An 11,894-nucleotide genomic window follows, 5' to 3' on the forward strand; every position below is an offset into this window, starting at 1 on the left:
GGTTGAAGTGAAGAAACATCTGGTGCTGCAGATCGATAACAAGTCAGCCATAAATCTTACAAAGATTTCAGTTTTGCATGGAAGGAGTAAGCACATTGAGGAGAGATTTCATTTCCTTATGGAGAAGGTAAATTGAGGTGAACTTGAAGTGAGACATTGCTCAAGTGAAGCACAATTGGCCGATATTTTCACCAAAGGATTGAAGATCGACAAATTCCTGAAATTAGGAATAGTTCAGGTCGACTATAATTAGCGTTTGTTCGACAACTTGGATTATAGGGGGTATGTTGAGATATAATATAATTCAAGTTGTGTGTGGCTAAAACCCAAAAGATAATTAGGGTTTATTGTTGTTATATTTGTTACTTAGTAGTCAAGTCACATAGGTGTATATAACTAGATACTTTGTAATTCAGTTGATATATCATTCAATAATACAATCTTTATTTTCTTATTCTCTCTTTCTCTCCACTAAAAGTGCCTCATGCACTAACATAAACAAGCTACACATACTTAGTTAATTGATTTATAATGCTTGAAATTTTAATGTTGTTTGTAATCAATTGTATCTTTCTAAACCACACGAATGGGTGTTTGTGGGCCAGTTCGTTTCAGTTTCGAGATAATTTGATGTCTAAACCGGTCAAAAATATATGGATTGGTTTGAATTGGATTTTCACAATTTTGCGATAAAGCTCAATCCGAACCAAACTGAAAAACAACTGGTTGATTTGGATTGGATTGATTAGATACATTAGAAACAAATGTGCAAAATATTTTTAAAAATATCTAATTTACATCAACTAATTTTCTATAATAATATAAAATTCTTAGATATTTTCGTTTTTTCGTATAGGTTGTGAATGTCACAAATGACGTTTCATTTTTTTCTTTTTAAAATTGAATATTTTATATTGATAATGGTGATATAAATTATATAAATTAATTATGGTTTGTTCATATAGATGGTCTTACGAGTAGAATTTTGAAAATTAGTTGCCCGAACCAATGAAAATCGAATTTTATTGATTAGCTTCAGTTTTTGCTCGAAAAAAAAAGTTCAACCCAAACATTACAATTTAGTCCACTGACCTAGTTGAAACAATTTATGAGCATTCTTATGGCACACCTAATGCTTGGAATTTTAATGTTGCTTGGGATTCTGAAAATCATTTTAATTTATGAGCATTCTTATAGCACACCAATTCAATAAGTTTGTGTTACTATAATGCTTGGAATTTTAATGTTGCTTGGAATTCCGAAAATCATTTTAATGTTGCTTGGTCAATTAGATGTGGTTGGTTTTTTAGGATTTAGTGGTTGGTGTGGTGACCACATTGGAATCAATTGTCTTCATTTTCTTATTGATATTGTTATTGCAGAGAATTTTCAAGACTCAATTCAACATGTGACTGTTTATTTTATGAAATTTATTGTATTTTAACTTTATTGATTTATTTAAATGGTTTTATAGCACATAAATGATAATGAAGAGTAGACAAATTTATTCTTTTATTAAAAGGAGAGTTTCCAAAACAAAATAGATGAAAAAAAAGTATATAACTCTTATGTTTGTACTTCATATAATTGAGTAGCAGATTTAGAGAGCATTTTGTGTTTTGGCTTTCAAAGACAATTAAAAGGTTTTTAACTTTAATAGCATTCTAATTAAAAAGGGATACTAATAAATAATAATCATGAAAAATTTGAGAAAAATATAAGAACTTCATCTTTGAAACGTAGCACAAAAGAACAGGATATGAACAAAGTGTATCATTAATTTATTAGTTGAAAGATGAAAGTTTATATCTACATTTTTTTTATATAGAATACTATAGTACAGAACTCAAGCCAGACGCATGCATATATTTTTATTACATTAGAAATGCAACTGGACATTTTTTGAAACACAGAAAAACCTATACAACACTTAAACTCTACCATGACCAGTCTCACACTCTTCACATTTATGAGTAAAGATTTTTACATTATGATCCCTTCATGCATGTCTTACTGTTATATTTACTCTGTTGCTGCAACAACAGCTGCCCCTTCCACCTGATAATTCATAGGCCCGATATAAGATTTGAATATAACAGAGCTCAATTATTTAAACTCGAGTAATTGTTAATTACCTTGAAGGTTGCACCCCAAAATTCTTCCTCGTTAGCTGGTACTGCAGTAATCTTATTCTTTGGATTCTCGTAGCATCTTAATCCTCCAACTGCGGTCGAGTAGAAACATCCTGTATGATTTACGATCATAATGAGGGAATGCATTCTGAATTAAGGAAGGAAAAGAAAAACAGAAGAAGACGCTAAATTTAAACCAACCTTGAGGAAAAGAAGCGAGTGACTTTCCACAAGCACCTTTAAGCAAATCAGCATCATCAGCAAATGCTACATACCCATCAGCAGTTATTCCCCAATACAGAGGAACCTTTCCAGATTGGTCCTATAAAAAACAATATAACCAAAATATTCTTAAGAGTGTGTTTCTCTCAAGGTCTCTCAAGGTCTTAGGTTCGAATTCTACTGGACACAAATTACTTATAAAAAAAAGGAGCATCAATTAATAATAGATTACTATATAGATGGTAACTTACAGAAGCAACAAAGAGGGTGGAAGTGGATTTGTCAAAAACAATGAAGGCAAAACTACCACTAAGATGACCAACAACATGGTTGGCAGGGTACGGTGCTCGGTCGCGTAAAGCTTTGTAAGCTTCGATCATAAGAACGACTTCATTCGCAGATTTCGCAAGTCCATATTGCTGTCTCAAGCTCCCTAAATTGTCTAGAGCTCCTTCGAATAAGCAGAATATATCATCCTTCACTGCAAATGATCTGCCATACATAATAATAAACTCAGAATCATTGCAATCTAGCTAACATGTCACATGTTGTCTGTCTCCAAAAATATAGTTTATTCATATAATTTTGTTTATATTTTATTCCGAATGAAATTAAATTATACTTTTAAACACTTTCCCCTCCCTATATAATTTCTCTCGGGAGAGTCTTTGACGACGTACAAGATAGACTACTACACAAGATTTAAAATTTGTTAGAGTTAAACCAAGACCAAATAGGATCTCAGAGAATGCATGTCGTGGTTAAGTCATTACTAAATCGAGCCTCTATTTGTTTTATCAGGGTTTAATCGAGTTTAAGTGTAATTGATTTACACAAACTTGAGACCGCTATGATTTATGTATATTCTCCCTTTCTTTTTCGCTATAATTTGTATCACATCACCTATTAATAATATTTCAATGCAGTGTGACACAATCTTTGTCTTACTATTGTTTATGTGGTTTTCTATTTCATTTTCATGGTCCCAACAACCTACTCCATGTTATCCTTATCCTGATTTCATTCTCATTGGGCCATAATAGCAAAAGAATCCAAAGAAAAGAGAAGCTATGAGCAAATGAAAGTGAGAAAGTCAACATTTTGAAATGGACATAGCATTTAGACCCAAAGTGGTGAATAATTGCAACTCAACACTGACCTCCCATCTAATATTGGTCAAACAAAACAAATGAAAAAGGCTGTTTTATCTTTTCTATTTTTATTTAAATAATAAAATTCAATAATAGTATACAGTATTTAATTTTCCATCTCTATCATAAAAAAAAAATATTACAGCTTAAAGATCCTAAGAAATTATTAGTTTAAATCCCCATATTTTAATCAACTCATAAAATCAATCCTCGTATTTATTTGTGGCCATTGAACTATTCAGACAGTTCCCATTAAAAAGGGGTAGGTGGGTCAAGTTGAATACACACCATAACTTTTTTGCTATAATTTTCAAACGAAAATAAAATATTCGGTTTGTAATTGTTGATAATAGGGACCATAGATCAATAATTCAATCTCATATTCACAAATTGTGAAGTAAAATGATGTTATTGGTAGGACAAAGACATCTCAACCCAGCAACTACAGGATATTTTCCATCAATTACTTTTTGCTCTTCTAAATTGTTTTTCAAATAGATAAGACTTGGAATTTTTAAATTTTTTTTTTTATATAAGTAGATAAATATAAAAAGACTTTTAAACCTATATCTCATACAAAAGGACTTTTAGACCTACAAAGTCATTAAATAAATGTATAAAATATTTTTGCATTAATACTTATTAAATTACATTAATTATTTATTTATTTAAATATATTATTATAAACTAAAATTGAAATACAATATTATTTCTGGGTGATTCTCTAAAATTTATATTAAATATTAAAAGAAAATTTAGTATTATTAATTTATTAGTTTGTTAATTTGTATAAATATAAATTATACTATTTTATTTTATAAACAGTTTATTTATACAGTTTGTTAATTTGTATAAATATAAATTATACTATCGAGTTAAGGAACTCAATTACTCAACATGATGGTAAAAGACATTTATTATAAACCTTCTATGATGGATTGCAGAGTTCCTACTCAATCAGATTCATGTATGTGCTTTAAAACCGGGTGCAAAGCTACTTAGATTAGACTAAATCAGACTTGCATTAATTTTTTTATAAAACTAGACTTAAATCTTACAAAATCTAACACTGTTATTTTGATACAAATATTATTTTCAAACTTTATTTATGAAAACGAGTTTAGTATATCTTTTAGTCTCCTCACTTAATTTAATATTTCATATTAATTTTTTAATTAAAAAAACATTACAAATTAATTTTTTAATTTCACTTTTGTTATTGTATTTGATTCTTTCCATCAATTTCTGATAAAAAAATATTAAGTTCGAGTGATATGGCATGACAGCAAAGTCATTGTTACAAATCTAAATCAGCATTTATAATTAAAAATTAATACACGGCTTAAACTGCGAAGGTTTTGTTTTCAACCTCCGAAAACAAAATCCCTACCGTTTAAATAATAAATATATGCTAACTCAGATTTATAACAATGATCTTAATGTCACACCACGTCATCAGAGCTTAGTGTTTTTTGGATAGAAATTGACGAAAGAGATCAAATAGGATAACGAAAGTGAAGTTAAGACACTAATTTATAACATTTATAATATTTTTTAATTAAAAAACTAAAGTGAAGTTAAGACACTAATTTATAACATTTATAATATTTTTTAATTAAAAAACTAAAGCAAAATATTAACTTAAACAGGTAGACTTTAGACTTGATGATTAATTATGTCAAACATCTATTATTGTGTCATATTCCTTTTATCTCACAATAATTCAATTAGTCTTTTAAAAAGTGAATCGAATTAGCGAGTCAAACTATATAAACAGAAAGATTGTCGATTTAGTCTGTTTGTTGAATGAGATAAACTATTTAATCAATATAAATCGGTCAGAATCAGTCAAAATTGCGAAGCGGCGCTTATGAAAGATTGATGGTTAAATGTTTGTTTTTTTAAGACAAAATAATTTTTTAAAAAATTAAAACATAATTTGAAACAATTTTTTTCTTTAAAATTAAGTTTATTAGACATTATAGTTGTTATACATTCGATTTATGTTGCAATTAAACTTTGTTAAATATTTTAATTTTAAATTAAAAAGAAAAGATTAGTTTGAAATTATAAAAATATGATATTTTGAAATTTTAAAAAATTTATATGTATCATGATTTTTTTAGAAATAGGATATCTGATTTGACCGATTTAATAACTATATAATTTTTGTTATAGAAATCAATATTAATATTTTGAAAGAGTAGATTTTTGTTGGCAATAGAATTTTCAGTACATATATTTAATAACAATAATGTAATATATCATCCTAAATTAATTTAAATATTTTTCTTGTACTAAATTTTAAATTGTTATTTTTTAAAATAAATTTTAGGATAGTAATAAATTGTAATTTCTCTTTTTTTCTACCACCATTATTGGATCACCAACCATAAACACACAAATTGATGCTATTATTACATATACTACAAACAATTTTCAAATTAAATATTCATGTAATGACGTATTTTCAACTCTATTTTCTTTTGGTGCCTTCAAATTGAATCGACAATTAATCAATTAATTTCCTATTAGAAACTGACTTCATTCTTTCATTTTTTATTTTTATTATTTTTTTCTTAATTTCCTGTAAGGTGTTTTCTCTCGAGTTCAGTGATGAAAAAGCTCCGTATAACAACGATGACTGTAACAAGCTAAAACGGCGTCGTTTAACCGATCATATTGTTTAAACTTTATACCTGGGATGCCACGGTGACTCCTCGTGGTGCGTGTAAGCCAACTGCACGTCGTCCCCAACCTGCAGCGACACCGCCGACGCCTTCCTCTCAACGAACCTTTTCAGAAGCAAACTCGCCGTCGTCTTGGGAGACGGTGTTCGGCTACCGGCTGCCACCAGCTCTTCCGGAGGAGACACGACGGAGCTACTGAAGATCCCCAACATTTTTTAAATAAAATAAAAATAATTTGTCCCCTTTCTATTGGTTTATTACACCGCTTGTGATGGGATGGAAATAGCTATGGAAGGTGCGGTACGTTATATAGACTTTAAGAAAGAGGGTACTTTTGTCATTTAACGAATTAATTAAAATATTGTTGTATCTATAATTCCGTCACTAGTTGTGATTAACTATAGATTAGTTAATTAAACTCTTTAGTATTATTTTTTTTATTAAAATCTATTGCATCTGATATCACGGTATAACTATCAATTTAATTGGTCTTAAATGGAGGAGTTTAGTTTTATTATTGTAGTGTGGTATGGGACCAAGAAAAGAAGAAGATTGCGATGAGGTTATTTTCATGGCACGGGAAGAATCAGGATCAGATACTTTTTTGTCTTTTTATCCATTAGGACACTACATGCATCATATAAATATCATCATCACCGTTGGTTTTGCAGGACAGAAGGTCTGTGTATTCTTTCACATTGGAATCTATCCTTTTTTTGTCTTTTTCTATTTTTATTTTCTTTAGGTGAAGTATTTTTCTACTTGTCATCATTTTAGTAATATATGTAGTGTATAATTGATAGTAATTGATTGCTACTATTATACATATGTTAAGGAGTAGTTTGAATAATTGGTTGTACTAGTTTGTATTGGGTAACAAGTTTTATCCTAACCTTAATTATGAAATTTTATGTGATTTTTAAAAGAAATGATTTTAGAAGAAAAAAGTTTTAAATTATTTCGATTCATACTAGATTTAATCAAATTCATTATATTTAATGAAATTAAAGTTTGGCAATATTTACAAATATTGACAAATAGTATTGAGAAACATATAGTATTGATAAATACACATAAGCATAAATGAAATTAAAGTTTGGCAATATTTACAAATATTGACAAATAGTATTGAGAAACATATAGTATTGATAAATACACATAAGCATAAACAGCTTGTAGTATGGAGATCCCTTGGTGATTCATGTTTGTCGTGTCAATGTGTAGGGAAGAGCATTTAAAGGCAAGCGTATCATAAATACATCAAATAGTTTATATTAATTTGTGTAGGTGAATCATATGTCTCATATAAAACTTTAGATAACGCATTAAGTCAACAAAATATTTAAAATGTAATTATTATATAAATGTTAATGTAATTTATTGATTTATAATAGTTGTTAAATGTAAAAAAAATATTAATATAAATATATATATATATATATATATATATATATATATATATATATATATATATATATGTTAGAATTTGTGTAACATGTTCTCAAAATTTGATTTCCGCCCTTCAGTGATTTGGTGATCTTTTTCTCTCAAAACAGATTAGGTGTCAACCCTCTTACGTGCCGATTCACCTGCCCAGATGGACCATATTTCTGAGCCATATTGATCTCAGACAACAATTCATCCACTTGAACATCATTGGGAGGTTGGTTCCCTTCTTGGACAATTATTCCAATAATTTCATAAATATCATATGTGCCAAGAGATAAAAATATACAAATTCATAAATGCAAAGGAACAATATTATGTATTAACTAAGACAATTGCATGTAACCTAATACAAATACATAAAATACACTGATTGAAATTTAAAAGTATCTTACCCATTAGAAGTAGAAGAAGACATAGTGCGATTACTTCAAATTCCACACAGAGCATGCAGTAGACGTTTTAAGACACTTGACCAATTAGATATGCAATGAAAGAATTGTATATTATTGCATAGTATATAAATAAGCACATGGCAGCTTTGATGTTGCTTCTGAAAATGGATTTGCTATAATGGTTGATTTGACGTTACTGTGGGAATATAAGTGTATTTTGAGACCATCAATATTCCATGCTTAAAAAAATGTGTCATCCCTTTAATTTGCATGTTGGATTTCATGTTTCAAAATAAAATGTGACATCCCTTTAATTTGCATGTTGGAATAATTAATTGATTTTGTAATTTAATTTAATAGTGTTAAACTTTCACACTTCCTATTCCATAATTTATATGTGTAGTAATTAATAAAAAAATTAATAAAAGAAATGAAATGTTTGCGTTGGGTCACTTAAAAGAACTCAATCCAAGTTGTAAATGCAAAATAAGTCTCGTTTATTCTTTCTCTTTCTTAAAGTTATGTATCTTTCTCTTTCTTAAAGTTTTTCTCTTTCTTAAAGTTTTGTATTTCGCAAAAGGTCGAACGCACACATGGAATTGAAGAATGGAAGGTCAGCGAAAACCTTACTACGGTTGCATTTCAAATGATACTCTGTCAGGGATGAGGTAATAACTTATGTTTTGTTTATAATTTACGATTGTAGTCACTACGCCAAATAAGGGAAAAGAGGGCGCTTTTTTTGGCTTATAACAGCGCTTTAAAGCGCCCTCTAATCTGGCGTTGGCATAGGTAAAGACAACGCTTTTTTTCCTGGTGAAAACGCTCTCTAAAGTGGCTCTTTAAGCCCTTTAAGGGCCACTTTAGAGGGCGCTTTTTAAAGAAAGCGCCCTCTAAAGTGGAAACTTTTAAGGGTTTAGAGGGCGCTTTTACTGGAAAGCGCCCTCTAAAGTGGAAACTTTTAAGGGTTTAGAGGGCGCTTTTACTGGAAAGCGCCCTCTAAAGTGGAAATTTAAAGGGTTTAGAGGGCGCTTATTTTGGAAAGCGCCCTCTAAAGTGGGTGGTTATTTAAATTTTTTTTTTTAAAAAGCGCTATATTTTTTTATTTATTTTAGACAACCTGTATATTGAAGCAGTACACCTAAAACTGTATAATTTGAAGCCCTTTTTCACACATTGCATTCAACAAGCCTTATATACAACAATCCATACATATACAACAATCCAATGATATATAATCGTTTAACTTCTAAAGATTCTAAATATACAACCAATTCATAACTTAAAAAGAAATAAAACTAAGTAGCAAAAACATCTCTGAGATGTATGTTTTTTTTGCTAGCCGCAGTCTTCTTAGCAACAACCTCTTTTTGTTCAATATCAATAGCATGAACCTAAAATATCATAAAATTAGTTAGGTGAAGTATAAGATCAAGAATTAACATTTTCTATGCATAAATATCATATAATTGTGTTTATACCTTTTTTTTTATGCAACTGACTCGATTTGCTGCGTAATCCCCTTATATTTTTGGTCCCTTATCTTTTGAAGATAGAATTGATATTTGTTTAGATGGACATGTTCCATTGTCGTAGAGGGATACTTTCAAATATCCAGCATCATCATCTACGCGAATGAGGCTTGACGACAATGGAACATCTCCATCTAAACAAATATCAATTGATACTTTCAAGTATCCCTTGCCCCTTGCACGAATGATTGACTTCATAATAGCCATTTTACCTGTAATAAAGAAAACAATTAAAATCAGATGACAAATATAAAAACAATTAAAATCATAAAAGCCATTTTACCTGTAATAAAGAAAACAATTAAAATCATTTGACCTGTACCTTTTTCACTAAGTTCTCTTTCTTTTCTTGGTTGGAATATGTTCTACATGTCTCTTAACAACACGGACGGTTGGATTGATCCAAATACCCTCATTATGATCATTTCTAATATATGAATCATTTGATATAATATTCTCATCTTGATCATTTCTGGTAAACGATTCAATCTCAACATCAATATCACCTTGATCTCCAGTGTTTTCATCAATTACTTTGTTGGAAAAAAGAACTATAGACCATTTCGTACTTTTCGGATCATTGACATAGAACACTTGTCTAGCTTGAGAGGCTAGAATAAAAGACTCATCTTTGTATCCCACCCTATTAAGATCCACTTGCAAAAATCCTGACTTATCCATTCGAATGCCGTTATTATTTTCAACCCACTTGCAACCAAATATAGGAATCTGAAACTTCTCATAATCAAACACCCAAATGCGCTCGATAACACCAAAATACGACAGATTTGCAAATTTGGGGTTTAAGTCCTTCACACTTGATATGTGCATTGTTTCAGCTACCACGGTGACACCACTATTCTGCATAGTACTTTTATCATCTTGTTCTTTGGTATAAAATGTGTATCCATTAATCGCGTATGCGCTATAAGAAAAAACATGGAAACTTGGACCATATGCTAAGCATCTCAACCTTTCTGTTATTGAAGCGGGATCTGAATAATACTTTGAATAAATATGATCCTTAAACCAAGGTATAAAACATCGATTGTGCTCTCGTACTATCCAATTTTCATTTCTATTGGGATTTAAACCTCGGAGAACATCCTTGTGAATTTCAACATACGGCTCAACCTCATTCTCATTGTGCAGAACATACAAATGCACTTGATCCCGTTCGACCCTTGATACTGCCACGATTTTATTTCCAATTAGATTTTTTCCTTCTTTCTTTTCGACAAGCTGAGACTTGGGGAGTCCGATTGACTGAACATTAGACAAATATTCAGTACAAAACTCAATCGCTTCTTCAACAATGTATCTTTCAACCATACAACCTTCTGGTCGACTTCGGTTCTTCACGTACCCTTTTAATATTTTCATATAACGTTCAACAGGGTACATCCATCTCATATAAGCTGGTCCACACAATTGTGTCTCTTTCACAAGATGAACAACTAGATGTACCATTATGTCAAAAAATGATGGAGGAAAAAACATTTCAAGCTCACACAAAGTAATAACGATTTCTTTTTGCAACATTGGTAAGATCGCAGGATCGATCACCTTACTGCAAATTGACTTGAAGAAAGAACACAACTTAGTTATAGAGCTTCTTACTTTTTCTGGAAGAATAGAACGTATACCTATTGGGAGAAAATGTTCCATTATAACATGGCAATCATGGGTCTTTAAACTCTTTAACTTGAGGTCTTTCATAGACACAAGTCTTCTAATATCTGAAGAGTACCCTTCTGGAACTTTAACTTCACTTAGAAACTTACACAATGTTTTTTTCTCCTTTCTAGATAGAGTATAAGCAGCAGGCGGTAGATATGTTCGTTTTCCTTTCTTCAAAGGTCCTAATTCAGTTCTTATTCCCATCGCTATCAAGTCCTTTCTTGCCTTAAGGCCATCCTTAGACTTTTCTTGTATATTGAGTAACGTGCCAATAACACTTTCAAATACATTTTTTTCAATATGCATAACATCAAGAAAATGTCTCACATACAAGGACTTCCAATACGGCAATTCAAAAAAAATTGACCTCTTCTTCCACCCACTTTTGACAAGTGTGTGGGCAAAAGGCTTGCCAAACTGAGTATCCAAATCTTTCACCTTTTCAAAAATTTGATCACCCGTCAATATAGGTGGAGCCCTGCCTTGTTCTGTCTCTCCATTGAACGCCTTTCTCCATCCACGGTAGTGATGATTTGAATTTAAGAATCTCCGATGACCGAGAAAGACATTCTTCTGACCAAACTCCAAGCGCTTCCAATCTGTTTTATCTTCACAAATAGGACATGCACATTGACCTTTTATGCTA

At 30.5% G+C, this 11,894-nt stretch overlaps 1 protein-coding gene across 1 annotated transcript; it reads right to left on the reverse strand.

Moving 5' to 3' along the window:
- Window positions 1-1,760: 1,760 nt before the first annotated feature.
- LOC127078488 (stem-specific protein TSJT1) lies at window positions 1,761-6,482 on the reverse strand. Its single transcript, XM_051018943.1, has 5 exons — window positions 6,205-6,482; window positions 2,606-2,846; window positions 2,334-2,454; window positions 2,136-2,245; window positions 1,761-2,058 (listed from the first exon to the last, which is right to left on the reverse strand). The coding sequence occupies exons 1-5, from the start codon at window positions 6,405-6,407 to the stop codon at window positions 2,023-2,025; spliced, it is 711 nt and encodes a 236-aa protein (XP_050874900.1). The 5' UTR covers window positions 6,408-6,482; the 3' UTR covers window positions 1,761-2,022.
- Window positions 6,483-11,894: the final 5,412 nt, after the last annotated feature.

The sequence above is a fragment of the Lathyrus oleraceus genome, chromosome 1 (genome assembly GCF_024323335.1).
Source record: "Lathyrus oleraceus cultivar Zhongwan6 chromosome 1, CAAS_Psat_ZW6_1.0, whole genome shotgun sequence".
Taxonomy (NCBI): Eukaryota; Viridiplantae; Streptophyta; class Magnoliopsida; order Fabales; family Fabaceae; genus Lathyrus; species Lathyrus oleraceus.